Source organism: Thamnophis elegans, chromosome 10 (genome assembly GCF_009769535.1).
Source record: "Thamnophis elegans isolate rThaEle1 chromosome 10, rThaEle1.pri, whole genome shotgun sequence".
Taxonomy (NCBI): domain Eukaryota; kingdom Metazoa; phylum Chordata; class Lepidosauria; order Squamata; family Colubridae; genus Thamnophis; species Thamnophis elegans.
This window is the reverse complement of record NC_045550.1, coordinates 14,850,429-14,871,034: the sequence shown is the minus strand read 5'-3', so window position 1 is coordinate 14,871,034 and position 20,606 is coordinate 14,850,429. Positions and strand designations below refer to the sequence as shown.

At 34.9% G+C, this 20,606-nt stretch overlaps 1 protein-coding gene across 1 annotated transcript in view; it reads right to left on the bottom strand.

Moving 5' to 3' along the window:
* Positions 1–2,015: 2,015 nt before the first annotated feature.
* The window catches only part of CCDC186 (coiled-coil domain containing 186), a 36,490-nt gene continuing 17,899 nt past the window's right edge, over positions 2,016–20,606 (bottom strand). The window contains exons 3-16 of the mRNA XM_032225504.1: positions 20,017–20,143; positions 19,289–19,417; positions 18,550–18,762; positions 16,625–16,744; positions 16,061–16,165; positions 14,091–14,189; positions 13,834–13,920; positions 11,451–11,593; positions 9,572–9,827; positions 8,548–8,737; positions 8,370–8,450; positions 6,795–7,005; positions 4,899–5,118; positions 2,016–2,942 (exon numbers count right to left, since the gene is read on the bottom strand). Coding sequence (XP_032081395.1) covers positions 2,859–2,942; positions 4,899–5,118; positions 6,795–7,005; positions 8,370–8,450; positions 8,548–8,737; positions 9,572–9,827; positions 11,451–11,593; positions 13,834–13,920; positions 14,091–14,189; positions 16,061–16,165; positions 16,625–16,744; positions 18,550–18,762; positions 19,289–19,417; positions 20,017–20,143 — 2,065 coding nt within the window. The 3' untranslated portion in view covers positions 2,016–2,858. The remainder of the gene's footprint in view (positions 2,943–4,898; positions 5,119–6,794; positions 7,006–8,369; positions 8,451–8,547; positions 8,738–9,571; positions 9,828–11,450; positions 11,594–13,833; positions 13,921–14,090; positions 14,190–16,060; positions 16,166–16,624; positions 16,745–18,549; positions 18,763–19,288; positions 19,418–20,016; positions 20,144–20,606) is intronic.

The following is a 20,606-nucleotide window of genomic DNA, read 5'->3' as shown; positions in this document are numbered from 1 at the left end:
CCAAGACAACAATGGTTTGATGCAACTTGGATGTTTCAAACATTTAGAAGACAACCTTGCTCATGCTGAGGATATGCCAGGCTTATTTCTAACTGTGTTTTTAGAAAAGCTGATTTCTTTGGATTGACCGATACTGCAATACATTTTGCATCACACAATGTAATATTTTCTGTACTCAGACAAGATTTATCAGCTTCAAACTTCTATATTATTCAAGAAAAATGATTGCTTGAATGCAGTTTAAACATTCTACAGTATAATTACAAACAGGGACCTAGTTCACAGGCTCAAGTTTTGAAGGACAACAATATATTAGTCTGAAAATTAATATAGTTGTCATTCACATGTGAGAAACTCTTCCACAAATACTTTAACATGCAAGTGCTGCTTAAATTTCAGTCCTTAAAATCAATATTGTTTGATTAAGTAGGGCAGTGTTTCTCAACCTTGGCCACTTGAAGATGTCTGGACTTCAACTCCCAGAATTCCCCAGCCAGCATTCGCTGAGAAACACTGAAGTAGGGCATTCATTTTTATTATTTCAGACCTAATTTGTTAAACATGAAGGAAAACAGTATGCAGAAAAATATCCAGCAATAAGTCCAATTGCATTGATCAGGTATTCTTCCCTCAGCAAGAAAACACAGTATTGTAACCTAAACATTATTCTGTACAGCAATATCCACCACCCTAAAGATACAATGTACAATTTAACATTATGAATCAGAAAGCAAGCATGTTTGCTTGTTGTAATATTGCAGCTATACATGTGTTGTTTTTTCGGAAAAATATGAAAAGCACAACTTTTAGAAAAATACAAACTCTAGCACTATGTACACATTTATACAAGGGATTTGTTTAACCTCAGATGTTGTTGTTGTCCCCAAAGCACATCTTAGAATCTCCGTACTTGAAGAGGAATGGAACCATCACATGCAACTATGTAAACAGTGCTAAATGAGTTTTGTACTTTGGAATAAACAATCACAAGGAACACTGCAACTGGAAACTGTTGCTGCCTCCCTCATATACCAGGCAAGGGCGAATAGAATAGAAGTGATCACAGGAAAGATGATTTTATTGATGAAATGAACATTTTCTGATTACCTTGCTCGAAAAAAACGATTATACAAGATTCAGATGTTCCGCAATGGTACATTTTTGGACAGCAACTATTTTTAACCAAGCAAAGGGGGGGAAAATGTTTGGACAATGGATTCATTTAAAGTGCTGTCTTCCTGAAAGTGCAGCAGCGATTAAACAGAGGAAGGCTAAGTATTTGCCTAACATACCTAAAAATCTATTGCTTCCCTTTGGCCCCAGAGAAAGAACAAAAGGGTATTTGAATATCTCATCTTGGAAGCATAGATACATACATGCTAGTGTTTGTCAAAGCAATTTTTAAAAAGTGTATTTAGAGCTTGCATCGGTTCTCCCTCACTTTCTCTTCTCCAAGATTAATGCAGATGTCATTCATTACGATTCCACTTATTCTTAACCAAATGCATGGAGGACCCCAGGTTGTGAGAGAGGCATAAACGATGTTTTTATCATCACAACACCCTTGATTCTCTCTAACAACAACATTATTCATAGCCTTAACTTTATTTAATGCTTCACACTTAGTACTGCAATAGTTGCTCTCCTCTCCAGGTTTAAGCCATGCTCCCTTATTTCTTGTCTCCTTATTCTCCCGTGGCAGCCCACTTGCAATCTTCTTCCAAGTGTGCCAGGATGAATTGCCTTGGGTGCTACACAAAACTGGGTAGATAGGCAGAATATAAATGTAACTTTTTAAAAAACTGTACAGGGGAAGCAGCCAGCATGGTCACTAGGAATTCTGTAGTTGTTATCCCAACTGAAGCTACATAGATGATAATGATGGCAGACATAAAGAATAATTGTCCTTATTTGTATAATTATTGTTATACAATAATTGTATACATTAACAATACAACTATTGTTAAATAGTTAAGGAGGTGATATCAGTATCTTAAATATTTGGGCATATTCCCTTTTTTTCCCAACCAATATGGGATCTTATCAGTCACTTGAACAGATATATTAATGTCACCTGTGCTTATGTGTAGTCATCACAGTGTCTATTATTTCCATTTCAATCAACACAGCCAATCTGCAAGATTTGAAGGCTTCATGACTCTATATTTTGTTTTCCCATATATACAGAACCGGTTTTAACCTCTTATGTCTATACTCTATAGAGTTTTCACAATCTTTTTTTTTTTAAGAGGGATTTTTCTTTAAAGAAAAAGGATATTATTCACATTTGAGGATGAGGGATTTTAAGAAATGTTTTTGGTCAAGTTGCTAAAATACCTGTCATATCTTTCAACTGTATATTAAAAGAATGTGTACTATGAAGCCCTTTCGCAATGCATGTTATAAATAACAAATCTAAATATATCCAAGAACGCATCTATATTTGGCGAAAAAGATGTATGCCCTAGAAGGCACTGGGGTTAATATACATGCAACAGCCACCCCTTTTCCTCCTCGTCTTTGTTCTGCAAAACGAATATCGACAACAAATGCACCAGTCTTATACAGTAGTCCATTTTTTAAAGTTGCTCTTTTAATTGCACAAAGCAGAGTGGTTGCATTCTCTCTAACAAGAAGAAGCTGCAAGTGTTGATATGACTAATTTAGTGATGGATGGAAGTATGTTCAGAAAAGTTCAAGGTCTCCATTTGTTTAAGCAAACCAGACATTCGGACCTAGTCAAAGTTGTTCACAATCAACTTTATTTTGTTAAGACTTCATTGGACTGTCATATCTGGCCATCCAATTTTATATAATCATCAAAGCTGAAATATCTATTTTTCTGATCTTGGTCTCAGTTATGTCTGCTTCAGCCTCTGTTCTAATTCATGTTGTTGCTTAATTAATCGTTCTATTTCAGTTCCAAGAGTTTGTAGGTTATCCTTTGAAGGAAAAAAAAAAGACACAAATCGTTAGCAGAACTTCCAATATTTAAATTCCAATAGAGCTATCTACGCATTCAGAATTTATTCAAGAATATTATCTGAACCAGCATAGACGCATAAGATACAAGAAGATGCATCCACTTAGTCATGCATTTTTAATCAATGCAAAATTGCTGAATTCAGTGTGATAATCATAATTTGTTCTACATTTCTGATTGAAGAATTCAATCTCTACTAGCAATAGCAATAGCACTTACTTATATACCACTTCACAGTATTTTACAGCCTTCTCTAATTGGTTTACAAAGTCAGCATATTGCCCTCAACAATCTGGGTCCTCATTTTATCAATCTCAGAAGGATGGAAGGCTGACTCAATCTTGAACCAGTGAGAATCGAACTGCCAAACTGCTGGCAGCTGGGAGTCATCAGAAATAGCCTCCAGTACTGCATTCTCACCACTACACCACTACATCTCTATTATTTAAAACATTCCTTTAAAAAGAGGCACTCTCTTATGTAAATGTTTCTTTCAATCATCACACCAACAAAATAAAATAGTTCAGATGCCTTAACAGAGTTTACAGTACTATAAAATATACTTTAAAAAGCAAGTTTAAAATGGCAACATCAAGCAAAACAAAACCTGGTTAAAGCTGATTTAATTTATTTGAGATTCTTATTTTCTTAGTTAAATCCAAGTTTTTGCCTAACTCATATAAAGACTTATATGAAAAGGCTCAGCATCAATCAGACAATACCTTTTCATATGTTCCTTTGGAATTAAAGAGTGGGGTTCTGGTTCTTATTTCAATTATTTATAAACCAATTTTCAATTAGTTATAAAGTAAAAAATGTAATAGCTGGGGCCATAACCTTTCAAGCTAAAACAGTCATCTCTTCAGTACTTATATATATATATATATATATATATATATATATATATATATATATATATATATATATATATATATATATATATATACACACACACACACACACACACACACACATACATACACACACACACACACACACACACACACACATACATACATACAAACAATTAAAATACCATATAAAACATTAAAATAATAAATAAGAACCGGGCTTTGAAAACTGTAAAAAAAAATATCGAGAAACTTTCATTTTCCAGTCAGTCTTTGAAGTAGACATTTTGGCCTTAAATGTGTCAATCATTAGAAGATTCATTTAAGTATAGATTAGTCCTAAAAGGGGTAGAGGTGATGAATTTCAATTTGTATTAGTTGGTGACTAAGGAATAAGCCTAATTGTGTCCTTGCTCTCTTTTTAAAACTTCCTCTTAGTTCTAACAGGAGTAAAATTGCCCAAACTTGCTGACATTGCTATGGGCCCTACATGTGAACAGAGGGGTTTTTGGCCAGTGGTTCAAGGACAAAATTGCGTCAGAATACCTGTTACCAGCAGAAATAATGGACGAAGAGTTTCTCACATGTACAGTTAAAAGTCTCCACAATAAAATTCTCTTTCCCCAATAGAGTCCTGGTGTTCCTGAAGGGAAATTCCCATCTCACCTAACCCCCTAGCCCCAGAAAGACACATCTGAGGGGCTTTAGTTTTGGAATTAATAATGACTGCTTCTTTTGTCAAACATCTCATACAACAATTAAATTACATATTTATTTTATTTTGCTTAAAACAAGAATATACCCAAATTAAAAAAAAAACATTCTCCTAACTGTTCTGAAAACTACTTTCCATTGTGTTTAGAGTAAAAACCCTAATTCTAATCACATTTATTTTACTGTGGCTTTAATCTTTTTTCTTAATGGAAATTGCTATTCGAACCCGCGGTTAATTTTCCTGCACATTCCCTATAGAATTCTTCACTGTTCTGCAATTTTTAAAGCTACTATGAAACGGTGCACAGCATTTTATAAAGTGTATTGTGGGATGTTATTTTAATACTCACTTTTAAGGTAATATTTTTCAATAAGGTATCCTCCAGGACTGCCTGAAGTTTCCTGTTTATCTCCAGAGAAAGTTCTAATGTGAGTCCGCTGTCTGCAGGGTGTGATGTATAGAGAGAGGCCATGATTCCACCGCGCCGACTTAAATGTGCTTTATTGAAATCCGATGCTTCAGATGAAAGCGTGCCAGCTTCTTCCCGCAAAATGTAACTCTGGATTATTCTACATAAAAAGCAAAGTAGCGTAAGACAATGTCACAGAAAAATTGTGCCCTTGTGAGAAGGTTCTGATTCATTTGCATCGGTTTTATACCTTAACTAAGAAAATCAATTTATTACGCTTTACCCAGAGCATGATTCTTGAAAATGTCAAGAATGGGAAGTCCTGTATTGTAATTTTGGAAGAATGGGCCAGGCTGCTATTTATCTCTATTACTGATTAAAGACAATAGAACTCCATTTACATGCTTATGGAATTGCAACTCTCTATCCCAAATGAGAAACAAGGATATGTATAACATAAATCACAGTGGCATACTTTATGGCTTGCAAACTAGAGGAAATAAGTTCATGGATAGTGCTAGACCAAATCTAAGGAAACTACAGGCTAAGGAGGCTCAGGGCAATGCATGAACCTAGCTCCTGAACATAACATTCAAGTTCTGCACCACATGGATGTAGCTTTTTGAGCAGGCTGCACAGTCCAATATGCCAAATGATTAACAGAAAGCTTTCTATAAGATATATATTAAAATGTAATATGTGAACTGCCATTATATCATTCATTTCCCTTTTCTTTGTACAGTCTTTGAATATTCAAATTATCCCTGCTCAACTATTTCCTGGGTCATTTTTTCTCTCCTAACTTGGAGTAAATTACCCACATGCAATTGCAGAAGATCTGAGATTCCCAGGGTCTTTACACTTGATATACAATAGATGCAGATTTCAGTAACTAAAAAGACTTTTATATATATCATAGCTATTCAATGACAAGAAAACAACATGAAACTATGGAAAAAATTGTATCTTTTCAGGAAAAAAATGTATAAAACTAAGGAATAAGTTTGTGCCTAAATTATACTTCCAGTTACTATTAATGTATAAAACTTGTTTGTCAAAAATGTTTTATGTGATCATTTCTACCAAAATTCATTCAGTTGCTCCAGATGGCAAGACTTAGTTCAGTGTTCTGTTTGCAAATGACAAAATATCACCATAGAGCTAATTTGGTAAATTCTTAAAAACTTTACCACATTGGATATTGTTTTAAGGATCAGGTCTTTGTACCATGTAAGTTTCAATTAGCAGTTACAAAGTTGGAGATCTATAATGATATATTCTGCCAGGGTACATATTAAACATTTCATTGCAATTACGTGCAGCCACACAAGTACTTCAGAATATTGAATGGCAGAGTTAACACAAATATTTTTATATGAACTTGAAGAGTTTTAGCTCTAAAATAAGCCAGTGAAAGAACAGTGCAGGAATAAATTTAAGCTAATGGCTTTCTAGCAAGTAACTACTTTTGATTCAGTTTATTTTGGACTATTTTCAGAATCAACTACATAACTTTTCATAATAGCACTAACCATGTTATATACATCAAAACATAAATGTTATAATTCTACAGTTTAGTCATCATTGCTATCTTCATTTAATTTCAGAGCAAGTTCTGTTTATTACTAAGACAGTCTTTTTACTGAATTCATATATAAGGCTGGAAAATGGAAATTTCCCCCTTTTATAGTCTACATGCCTTTTTCCTTACTCAAATACCTGGGGCTATTTGGAAAAGGCTACCACTATTTGAACTTTTACTTCCCAAACGTGCTGTGGGCAATACTAGGATTTTACTGTGCCTTCTTCTTTTCCTAGCTAATGAAAGGTACATACTTGGTTTTTTTCCGAATTTCATCCACTAGTTGTTTGATATGATCCTCCATAAACTCCATCTTTTCATTTTTCCGAGCATGTGCTTTCTGCAGTCTTACTATCCGCTCAATCAAGATAGTCTTGTCTACTTCAGGAAAATGATCAACTACTACTGAAGAGCCCGTGTTTTCTGGTGAACGATCTTCATTGCTGCTCCGAGCATTAAGGGACCCTGCCAAACCAAGTGCATCTTAATTGGATTGTTTAGTTTTAAGAAAAATTTCCCTCCTTCCCCCCATTCCTTTGATTCCCCTCACCCCCCCAAAGCATGTATGTTCAGAATTAGGTCCTGTTTTGTGTCTGTTCAGAAACTAACAACATTCATGAAAGTTCTTTAAATGAAATTAATTTTGGCAAGAAAAATAAAAAAGAGTTGGAAATAGCATCCATAAACTTTTTGAACCTCGAAGTGAATATTTTGATACCAGTTATAGATCACATAGATTATTGGAAAATTCTACACCAATATCTAATAATTTATCTTTAGCTTGAAGGTTTTATAGAAAAAAAATAAATTTTAAAGCAACAGAGTCAACAGGTAATGCATAAACTGAGTCTTCATGTGTGTAACTTTTCAGACAGCAGTTTTAAATCACCAAAATCTTATTCAGAGGAATCTCTGAAGATTAAAAAAAGCCAGTTAAGAGATGGAAGGTCAAAATCTTCAAGGATTACTTAGGTATTCCGCCATGGCCTCACAGAACCACAACTGCATTTCATGCAGAATTCGCAAACTAAGCCGTTTTTCAAAGATCTCCCTGGCGCCATTTGTTCTGTTTGTGTATTCATTTTGCAATAAAGAACATATGGCTCTCATTTTTTGTGGGACTCTTGGGCAGAACGACCGAGATATGGAAATCAGAAAAAGAAACCAAAAGAACTTTAAATGTCAGCAAAAGAAAAGAAAAAAGAATTGTATGACATCCAGAAGTTGCTTGGGTATGAAATTGCCTACAGATAAATGAAGATGGTATTCTTAAGGAACTGAAAATATAGCAGAGTCAGCTTGTGCTACCCTTAAAATATCAGCAATGGTGTGTCAGCATTTGCATAAAGTACTAAGTAACCTCAGGAATGAAAGAGCAGAGAAGCTCAAACAATGCAACTTTTGTTGGATGAAAATTAGCTACAATGTGTAGGTGAGTGAAGTAGAGAAAATTGAAGTGTTCTAACTGCATATGAGTGTAACACATTATTTGCATTTTCTATCTTGACCTTAAAATATTTTCATCTATGAATACATTCTTATAGCTATACAGTACACACTTTTCAAAATTTGCCTGAGTTCATCCCATGAGATATTAGTACAAAATTATTCTGGATCTGGAAGATCACAGAAACATTATGCTCTCAGAGAAAAATCAAGAAAGGTACTTTGGCTAACTGGGATTGGGTAACATGTACATATTCAAGTACGCCATGATCTGTAGGAAATTTTTAACCAAATGTATTCTCATGGCAGATTTTACAGCTGTAGCTTATGTTATTAGCATTAACATAGCTTTGTTTCCTCACAAACCCAGCAAAATATCTCACCTGATGAGCTGGAACGACTCCCCATGCTGCTGACTTCTTTATCACAACTGCCATTTTCAAGGTTATCCAATTTTCTCCGTGCTAATGAAACAAAACACAACATCTTTGATGCAAAGCTGGTGTTTTAATTCCTAGGTCAAATACACACAAAAGAAGCCAAAGTTTGAGAAATGTTAACCTTGTTGAAGTTGTTTGGTGAGATCTTTAAGATTTGCAGCATGCTTTCGCTTCTGCGTCATGAGTTCATCTTTTAATTCCTCTGCCTTGGTGTTCAAGTTTGCAAATGATTTCTGTTGAGATGCTAGTTCCATCTCCAGTATCTGGACCTTGTTTCTATGGAGCTCGTCTTCCTTCTTCAACTTATTTGCCTGAAAAATGACATATGATCAGCATTCCTTTCCACAGTATAGAATTTAAAATACAGGGTTAAACAAAAAAGAGAAAGATTCAAGTTTGCAGAGTTTGGTCTGCTGAATGATTTGTCTGGTTCGTCCTACTGAATTTATTTCAGGTCAATAGATTGCTGCTTGAGGGTTTTTTTTAACAACATGGATTTCCCATGGAAAGCAGAAAATAAGCACAATTGTTATGTAGAAATTTAACCTTTAGAGGGTGGTTCATGAATAACTATATCATTTTAATAAGGGTTTCAGTATGGATTATAGAACAGAAAACATTATTAAGCAATAAGCAATAAGACATAATAAGACTTTTAAAGAGTCTTATTTAAACCAATATTGGTCAAAATCAGTAAACACTATGTAGAATAAAAATGTATTTGCTGCCTGCTTGAAATCATTTAAAGGGATAATCTCCCATGGGAAGAGATTCAAACCAAGGGCTTCCCAGCTCTTGCAAATCATAAAGCATATCCTAAACCCTGAAAGCAAAAGTTGCATTTTTCAGGTTAACTATTTATTACCCATTGGCAGTTCATAGTTCCCTACAACCACACAGGAATTAAAGTTTATTGTCATGTTATGCTTTATGTGTACAAATGGAAATGAAATGAAGGCAACATATGGTTCCTATTGATAAGGAGAAAACTGAACTCTATGATTCGTCTGAAAACCATTTAAAATGGATCAAATTCACCTAGGAGGAACCAAATGCAATTTTGGGAGTGCTTCTTGATCTACAGCAACCACAGGATTTGCAGGTAATGGTTATGGAGGAAATATTTCACTAGCATTTCGATTTACCAGTTCATCTCTTGCTTGATTAATAAGTTCCAGCTGATTCTGAGACTCTCTCTCCATGAAGGTTAGCTTATCAAGTTGCATCTGTAAGGAGTTGGTTTCTGACTGGAGTTGGGCATTCTTCGTGGTTAGCTTTTCAGTGAATACCAACAGCTCAGACTCTCTTTTCCGACTGCCATCTATGTCCTGCTGGAAGTCGCTAAGCAGACTGTTCAGATTATCCACTTCTTCTTTCCAAGAGTTCATTTCTTGTTCATCTCTAAATCAAATATATATTTTAAAGAGTAAAATGTTGAGAGCAAACCAAGCAAGCAAAGATCTCTTTCTGGTTTAGCTCCACTGGCCAAATACAAATCGTACAGCTGAAAACATGACAACAATACCTGCAGATTACCTGCAGCCTGACATTCTTTAGTACCCTTATGCCACCCTGATCTCTTTTGGTTAATACAGACAATAAAAACAGAAAATGCATCAAACAATAGTAGACCAGTTAGATTAGTCTAGACCAAGTCTTGGTATGTGAAAACCTGCTCCATATATACGGTATTTATTACCTACTTAAGCAAATAGTTATAGAGAATCAGACCATGAGGTGATTCATAGCAATTAAATAGTTGTAACTGCTAAAGGAAAATGCATTTGATGACAGAAGTCACTTCTAACATTAGGAGGTTAAACACCAGCTTCAAACTGCAATCAGTCCAACAACATATTTTATGGAAATGGGTTTCAGTGTTAATTGGCAAGAAATGCTTATGTTACACATTGCAAATCCAAAGGGAAATTAGTGACACTGAAACATTCCGGATAATTATCATTTATAAAACCTGTGAGATATATGGTGGTTCTCCAATTACATAATGGTTGTTTTTATTTAATCTTAGGAAATACGTAGAAACGTTACTGTAAATTATCAATTTTATTAAGACACATACAATAAGATAGAATAAAACTTATCTTTGCAAATACTACTGAAAAGAGCTATGATTTTAACTTTTTAAGAATGATTCATTTTAATCTTATAAACACACACAATAAAAGAGAATGCTTATTATTCTTATTTCAAAAATGAGATCATATCATTTCAAATAGCTGAACTAGCCAGAATTCATAGCCATGAATAAAAGCATATGTGTTTATATAAATATAACAAAATCCTAAATAATTAAAGATATATAAAATATAAGTCATTTTTATATTTAATATTAGCCTAACTGTAACACGATTTGTTTTCCTTTTGAACTTACCATTACAACAATTTAAACACAAAGCTACATTGCACTGCAACAAATTTTAGAAATATTAAACAATATAATTCTGACTTTGAAATACCCTGGTTTGAGTTCAATTCTTTCATAATCAAAACATAAATTGCATCAAAAATCATGCAAGCCTTTTGAAAATGATTGAATCAGACCATTTTGAACATGAAATTTGAAATATCTGGTGCACCAATATTAAACAGCAACAAAGTATTGTTCTGTCAATCTAGCAGTTCGAAAGCATGTAAAAATGCAAGTAGAAAAATAGGAACCACATTTGGTGGGAAGGTAACAGCGTTCGGTGCGCTTTTGGCATTTAGTCATGCCAGCCACATAACCATGTCTTCGGATAGTGCTGGCTTTTCAGCTTTGAAATGGAGGTGAGCACCGCCCCCTACACTCGGAAATGACTAGCACAAATGTGCAAAGGGAACCTTTACCTTTAAAGTATTGCTTGGTATTTGTGATGTTACATAATTAAGTTAATTTTATTTTTAAAAACCACTGCTTATTATGTGGAGGTTATTTTGTTGCACCAAACAGAATGTTTCAAATTGAATGCTCCATATTTCCATTGTTTAAAATAAAACAAAGAATTACAAACTTAACCTTTGTACCTTTGATGTTGCTCCTGCAGCTGGTCTAGAGTTTTTACTTTCTCTAGCAAATTATGAATTTCAGCTTTCTGTCGATTAATAAGTTCTCTGTATTTTGATAACTCATCTTCTGTTCTCAACCGTTCATCTTCTAAACATTTGACCTAATACAGAAACAAAGCCAATTCATCAACATAAATTGCATTTTATATAATATGTTTCATTAGTTTTTCAGGGCATTAAAATATCTTGTTGAACAGACTAGATAATATTCAGCCTACTTTCTCTTTTTTCTCATTTGCTGCTTTCTCTTCCAATAGATTCCAGAACTATTTTGGAAGTTTTCACTTTCATGAAAACTTTCCTCACAGAATAAGTTACCTTGATACATCTCAATTTCTCAAAAAAAGCCAAATGTGAATTGTCAATTATAAGGTGCCTTATTTTAATTAACTATTACTCATAATACAAACATAACACTAAATTACAATTAATCTAAAACTGAGCCAGAAGTTTTGAATCTCCACAATTTTACAAGAGAAAAAATGGACAACAGTATGAGACCCGGTCATTCTAGAAATGAAAAACTGATTTGACCTGTTAATGAAATGTAATCATTATAATGACATAGGAAAGAATTCATATTTGGAAAAATGTATGCTACTTTGTTAGGAGGGCTTTTTTGTGTGGTTTTAGGCCTCCAAATTGGAAAAAAACCATTCATATTATGAAGTAATTAAATGTGTCAGTGAAGTGGGTCTCAACTTGTCCTTAAGCAATAAACAATGGATGGGCGGTTTAGAAAAAATAAATGAATGAATGAACAAATGAAAATCTTGTGGATACTTGTAGAACAGGGGTGTCAAACTCGTGGCATCATGTTGTTGTCACGTGACATATCATGCCTTTCCCCCCCTTTGCTAAAATGGGGTGCGCGTGATCAGCACATGACACATCCAGCCCATGGGTTGCATGTTTGACACCCCTGTTCTAGAGGAAACAAAAGTGTAAAGAAAATAATATTCTGGGCCTTGGCAGAAACTTAAGGTTTATGGTAAGTGACCTCTCATATTGAATAGTGGTGTATGGCTGCAAGAGAATAGGCCCTCTAGTGGTAACCCAGATACTGTCCCCAATAAGGCACCTGAAAAATTTTGTATTTCCAGCACCAGGCAAAGGTACAATTAACACAACAATGTGTTGCATTGCTAACTGCAGTATTTTGCATTTACGTCTTTACTGTATAAACTTTTATTTAAACATTGGATTTCATTTTTAGAAAGGGTTACAAAGTTTTCTGCACTTATCGCCCTAGCCCTTGATTTTAAAGAAAGATGAAGCAGTGAAAGTTCAAATAGAAACAATTAGATCCACATTAGCAGCTGGTAATTCTGTCAAGCTTTTGAACACTGAAATATTTCGCAAAGCTATCAAACTGCTATTAGGGTTTTGAAGACTCTGATGTTCAGGGAAGTCACATTTTTCAACAGAAGAATACGAAATGAAGGTTGCCACAATATGTTTGGACTTCAGCAATAAATGATAATTATATGCAATGCATAAAATTAAATAGCTCATAAAACAGAATATCTTTTCAGTAGCCTAGCATATCATATTTTGCACTATCCCTAACTTTGCTTAAAACACTGACTTTGGAGATGGATTTTGGTTCACTTTTATAATAATCCTTGGATTTAAGATAAAAAAAGCTAAGTGTTGCCTTAAATTTATGGCTGTACTATAATTTCAGAAAGAGTTTAATTTTCATAGAAAAATTAACTCTTCCACCTGTGAACTCTAGAAAAAGAAACCTTCAAATCATTGTTTTATATATGCTTTCAAGTCCTAATTTTCAGAAGCAAGCACACTTAAAAGATTAACTAATCAACAAGTATATTTAGACCTTTGCATTGTCAGTTGCCTTTTAATTTGCCAGTCTCCTAATTTTTATTTAATATGTAAATGATGATGCTGAGTTAGGTCATCTCTTGGCACACAGTTAAGTAACATCAATTCACTGAGGACATTCAACGGTACATCTCTGTCTTATCCAATTTATACCATCAAGGGGTTTTGCTGTCAAGATTCTTTCCAAGTAGTTTCAGGGCTCTTGATTCTGGAGTCTTTCCATCTCTGACTCTGGATGGCTTGGTCTCTCACAGTTCATGTGCAATTTAGGGCACTAAAAACGTGGCTACACTGAAGTATACTCTTTAAAATATATGTTTTCATGATTATCTACCTACCTACCTACCTACCTATCTTTTATCTATAATCATGTGAACATAATATAGGGTCACAATGCTGAGATGCATAGCTGTATACTTTCAAGAAATAAATAAGCCATATGTTAAAGAATCCTTGATATCACCATCTTCCTTACAGCGAAATTCCATTTTCTTACCTTTGTCCTTAATGTTCGCAATTCATCCATGCCTTCCTTAAATGTTCTCTTCACATCTTCAAGTTCTTTTATCTTGGCATGATGGACCTTTGGAAAGGGGAAAAAAATCCCAAGACATATCTCTGTTTAATTTGGAGAAATGACTTTCAGCTTCTTCCTGTTAGATGTGATTTTTATCAGTCTCTTTTTCTCATAGTCTAGCAGCAATATTTAATTTTTACCAAAAAGGAAAAACCGATGCAAATAAAATATTTTACCTCTAGGTGATCAGATCTCTCTTGCAATTGTTTTTCTAGTTCTCCTTTAGTAAGCCGAAGTTTTATGTCCAATTCATTGGATTTAATTTCTTCAGACTCCTAGCAGCATTACAGTTGAAAAGTTGAAAAAACATAGAAGATGAGCTTACGAAGCAGACTTAAATGCCCTCTCCAGAACCCTATCTATATAAATATTATCTCAGCTACCTTGATGATGTAATTTACACTTTAAAATATCCATCATAAGACCTATTTGTTGCACAATTTATTTATCTATCTTTCATTTGCAGTCAACCTAAAAGTTGTTTGTTTCAGTAAGTCAGCTTTAGAAACAAATAGTTGCTTTCCATACCAGCAAGAAATAAACAAAGTTGCAAAGTCCCTTTGTAACTTTCTGTAGTGAGACTGACTTCTCCTTCACATTCTAAACATGTGGGACTTTTTGGAATGACTAAATTCCTTTTGTACATTGCATTGAAAGTGGGACAAATAGATGCAAATTTATGACAGTAAAATAGAATAGAACAGAACAGAATCTGAAAGGGACCTTGGAAGTCTTTCAGGCCAGCCCCCTACTCAAGCAGGAGACCCCATATCAGTGATGGCGAACCTTTTTTGGCTCGCGTGCCAAAAGCGGGGGGAATGCAGGGGGATCTTGTGCGGGCGTGCCATACCCATAATACTATGTGCACGATCACAGCATGCATGGGTGCAAGACCACTGCTCCCCCCTATTTTGGGCATGGCTTTTTTGTCCTCCCCAGGCTCCAGAGGCTTTATAGAAGCCTGGGGAGGGCGAAAACAGTCTCCCTCCCCCTCAGAGGCCCTCTGGAGGCTTCAGGAGCTTCCCTGAAGACTCTGGAGCACGAAAAACTCCTGAGGCCTCCTGAGGGCTCCTCAACACTCTGGAGAGCAGCCCTACGAGCAAACCAGAAGTCCGTTCCTGAACTTCCGGTTTGCCCGTAGAGTCAGTTTTTCGCACTCTGGAGGGCAAAAAATGGCCTCAAAAGAAGGCCGACATTAGCTGGCCAGTGCATGCACGTGCGCTGGTCAGCTGACAGGGAAAGCCTTGCGTGCCCTGAAAAATGCCTCCGCATGCCGCCATCATGGCCCTATACCATTTCAGACAAGTGCCTGCCCAGTCTCTTCTTAAAAACCTCCAGTGATGAAGCGCCATGATTTCTGAAAGCAAACTCTTCCTTAATTATTCTCACTGATAGGAAGTTTCTGCTTAATTCCAGGCTGCTTCTCTCCTTGATTAGTTTCTTACTATTGTTTCTTGTTCAGACTTCAGGTCCTTTGGAAAATAATTTGACCCCCTTTTCTTTTGAACAGACCCTCAAATATTGGAATCCTACTATCGTATCCCCTAGTTCTTCTTTCTCTAGAGCAGCCAACGCTATCTGGATCTATTTAAGATATAGCTGCTTTGAGCATTCAACATTTCCAACAATAAGTGAGCAAGTTTAGAGACAACATCAGATGTCAAATCAAGAATATGTGTTTATTCTCTGTGTGATAGATGATGACTGCCCTCCTGGAAATACGTTAGCATGGCTTTCCTGCAAATTATATTTAGCTCCTCTCAAGATGAGCTTTAATATTATTATTAATACTGAATAATATTAAATCTAATTTAAAAAAATGAAGTTTTTTTTTAAAAATGTGATACTGTCTACAATTGAGTAACTGCAGAAATTGCGCTTCTCTTAGGTGGGACATAAAACTGTATTTTAAGAAAATAATTCGATATTGAGAAAAGATGAACTAATGACGGCACATGACACTGTTATAACTATTTGACACAGGGATCAAGTCTATATTAGATTAAATTCAACATGATATTTTGTATCGTCACATATAAACTGTGATATATGTGTATTATAGGTTATCGCCCTCAGTTTCAGACAGAATGATTACCCTTTTTGTATTGCAAGAAAAGGTTTATATGAAAGTGAAATTAGATCATACCTGATATGTTTTTATTATTTCTTGGCAATTCTTTCGTATCTGATCAGTTTCCTCCTTGGCTTGAGTTAACTTTGCTGTTGCCTCTTTAAGGCGATCTTTGGTTTCCTAGAAAATGATTTAGTAATTATTAGCAGTAATTTAAATAAAAACATTGATAAATTAAAATCCGAACAGAAATGATAGCATTCTATTTCAATTCATGGTGGAGCAGAGGGCCCAATGAGAAGCTCCCAAATGTGGTGCATCCAAAGCCATACATGTAGAATTTTTTATTTTCATTGTCGTTCTCTAAGTTCAGAATGTTTAAAGTGACAGAGATTAAAAAATAGAAATAAATGCATCGAAAGTAATACGATCAAAGTGCTTAAATTATCTTATTTTCAACTATCTTTATCTTATTTTGAAAGGGCCAAGTAAAGACATAAGATCCCTCAAAAAAGTTGTGCATCCATTCAGTTAACATACAAACTTAAAAATTAAATAAAGGAACTAGACAAGAAATTGCTAGACAAGCAAATGATTTTAAAACCCTCACAGGTCTTTTATAAAATGAAACGTACTGACCTTGTGTAAATCCACTTCAGCCTTTAATTTATTTTGAGCCCATTTTACTTTGATCACATAAGAATTGACTTCTTCTTTTAATTTTTCAATATCTCGTGACATTCTGGTGGTTTCATTTTCCTTTATAAAGGATAATTTTAGAATACTGATGTTAATTAAGCCTATGTGGGCTAATAAAAAGTTTAATTTACATTTCTTCAAACAATAAATGTAATCATAATGATTTAACCAAAGAGGAGCATAAAATAATTGGGTTTTCTTGACTTTTAAGCAATCTACCTACCTGCCTGTATTGGGCTACTGGCAATGGAATATTAATCCCTGGGAGGAATTGAATGTACAATGTGATGTGATTAATATTGTAATGTTAATCAACGAATTGTAGAAATGGAAGTGGATGTTGAAGTTACCATATAAATGTTAATTAAACCTTTTGGGCACCAGGGACCGGTTCCCTGGAGAAAGGCTTTTCCACGGACCGTGGTGATGTGGTGGTGGTTTTGCATGCTGCCTAGGCTTCACTTGTTTGCTGGCATGCTGTGGACCGCTGCCAGTCCAAGGACTGAGGATTGGGGACCTCTGAATTAAAGCATTTCTGCAGATGGCCATTTAGTCTTTACTTGAATATAGCCAATAAGAACAATTTTGCCACCTTTTTCAGTAACTGATGCAATGTCAAAGCTACTTATGGTATCACAATTTATTAAAACATTTGTTATTTTTCTTTTTTTTTTCTTCACCTTGATTTTAGTTAACTCCAGTGGGTAATTTTTTTTTTCTATTTTAAGAAAAATAAATCTTACATTGAAAAAAATATTACAAAGGCAGAAGGGGTCCTTCCTTATGCAAATTAGACTTCTGACCAATTAGGCTTTTCCTTTGTTATGAAGCACAAAGACTTTTAACCTCACATATTAACATGCCTTTAAACATAATTTAGACTGCACCTAATTCAAATTTCACCATTTGGGGGCAGCAAATTCCTCACTATACTGAAAAGTGATCAGGAAACAAAAGTATGAAGTAACTCCTTTTTCAACTTCTTGCTCTGCAATACCACAGCATTCCTTGTTTCTTTGTTTTATAGTGAAATAGTTTTAATTCTGTAAAATATTAGTTGCCTGAATAAAATTAGAGGGTCAAGAAACTATCTTATAATAGACATACATGTAAACAACAATAGGGACTTATTGCCAGCAATATTTTATAGACTTGGTTCCTTTTTCCATAAATTAAGAAAAATTAAAATACTCAAGAATGTAACAGAGATAGAAATAAACAATTTGAGAATATTATTTATTTCCATAAATCAAGGTAAGCAATATAATATTATGAATGTCAATATGCTTGAAGATTGTGGATATATATCTCTTTTTATACTTGGCTGGCAGTTGGCTGCAATGAATTTTCTGCTCTTCTCCTGAGATTCTTTTAATGACAAATAGGGAGGAAGGTAGGTAGTAAGTATTCTATGGAAAATAGACAGGTAGGTAGGTAGGTGGATAAGTATGCTAGGTAGATGGGTAGGTAAAGAACAGATATAAAGCCAGCATCTTACAAGTTTAGGAAGGCTCAAGTGGTGGATAGCTTAATCCCTTAGCTTTCATTAAAAATATCTCCATGGCCTTGAATTCTGGGTAATCAGTAGTTCTATGGTGGACTATATCAATTCATAGGAATCAGTCTGTTTTTAGGCAAGCTCCTCCATTCATGGTAATTGTTTTCTTCAAGTGTACCCAAAAGAATCCAACTCATCACAGATATAGATATAAATATATATGCCGAAACTTTTCTCCTCTGCTTCATTTTATTGTAACTCCTTTCGGCACTTCATGTGCAAGAAATAACTAAATGGTATCATCATTTTTGCCTATTTTTTGGTACTCAAGTTGACTACCAAAAGAACGTCAATGCAAATAGCATACCTTGCTTTCAAATAGTTGGTGCAATCTTGCTTTTTCCTGGGAAAGCTGCTTAATTTTGTTAGTATGCTTTTCAATATCTTTGTTTGCATCTCTCAGTTTTCTTTCAAGGGTCTCCTTCTCCTTCCTGAGGTCTAAGGACTCCTTTTCTCCTCTAACATACTTCATGACCATAGCTTCCTTTTCTTGACGGGCTTCTTCACATTTCTTGTTTGCCTTAAAAAACCAAATATTACAAGTTTACTTTTAGACATGAGAGCAAATATTGTTTTCCCCTAGAATGAAAGTTTAAAAAAAAGCAATTTATTACAAAAAACATAGTTTCCTCCAGAAAATTGAGAGGAACTTATTTTTATTAACTTAGCTGCCAGCAAAGTTAGAATATACCAGGGGTTTCCAACCTGTGGGCTGTTGCCCACTATAGGACAGTGGCCTGTTGGCCACTGGGCATTGTGAAAGGCTGGCTAGTGCAGGCACGTGTGGCACATGCACACAACCCACTCACACTAGGGTTACGTCACGGTCATGGCCCAATTTGTTTCACAGGCACGCTCATGCTCCCATTTGTGATACACGCGCTCCAGCCCCATTTGCATGTGCACATGCATGTGTAAAGGTCCTGCCTCTCCCACCCCGCTACCAACCCAGAAAGGTTGGGGAACTGTGGAATAGAAAACATAAACCTGTAGTGGGGCAAAATGGCTTACATTCTAAGCTAGGAAATTATCACCTGATTAATTACCTGATCTGTGCGAAAGGCCATCTCTTTGTGCAATTGCTGTATAGCATTTTTTGCAGCAGCATCCTGAGATATAAGTTTATCTTTAACCATTTTAGCTTCTTTCTGGAGGTCTTCTATTCTCACTTCAAGCTATGAAGGGAAAACAAATGCCAGTATGTATAGGTATATGTAAATTACATAATCTGTAAAACTTGAAGAAAGATCTTAAAAACGGACACATTAGAAGTTATAATTTCTCCATTTATATAACTTAGAAAAAAGTTAAACATAATAATTTAAAAACTGGAGACCAACATACCAATTTGTATCTGACAAACTCTGCAGCAATTCTTATTGAGCAATATTTTAAAAAAATAGTTCTGGAAAAGATTGAATATCTACATAGGATCTAGGCTGGAGCAGGTTCAGAAATTTCAGAACCACCAATTGGAAAAAGCAAAGTGTTAACATGGAATTTCGGAAGAGAAAGGAATAAAGCATTTAAATATCATTTTAAACGTGGTCCAGCAAGGCTTGAAAGTGATGAATTGTCACTTCCTTTCCTTTTTGAAAACCCTGCTCTGCAGTTGAAAAAAAAATCACTGCAATTTAATCCATTAGGGTGAAAAATGGTCTTAAGACTGTGGAAAGACTAAACTAAAGTCTAATTTTCTAAAGATCAATTTAGGACTATAAATAAAAATATACAATGTTTCCTGAGAAAACTTGGATCAGCATAAAACTCTTACCTGTCTAATTATATTGAGATGTTGCTTTTCAGTTTCTGTTCTCTTCTTCAGCTCATCCTTTAAGTTGTCCTTTTCTGAACAAATGTCCAAAATTAGTTCCTGATGTTTCTTGTTTTCCTTAATCAATCTATCCATTAAAACAATTGAAGTAACTGATCAGGCAATGTAAACAGTTGTGAACACAGTCTTCTTGCCCTATTTGAAACTGCTATAAAGACCAAGAAATTTATTTAAGATCTGTGGTGCCCTTCCCCTAAAGCAATAAAATACAATTAAAGTCCCACAAGTTGAAATGCCTGATAAAAGGCCTGGTAAAGAAGACCTGGCCTCTAAAAACAGAAGCCATAGAGCCAACTGTAACCTTCAAGGAAAAGCATTGTTTGGTTGCATAAATAGCCTTTTTTTAAAAATGAAGTTGCAGGGTATCCATTTAATTGGAACATGTTATATATTTATTTTTCCTTCCTGGAGTTCTAGGTTACCACAATCATTTTTGGCAATCTGAAGATGGTTGTTAAGAACTTTTCTCAATTACTCGATTAAAATTGCATTGCTTTATGATGCACTTGGTCCAGAGGTGGGTTGCTGCC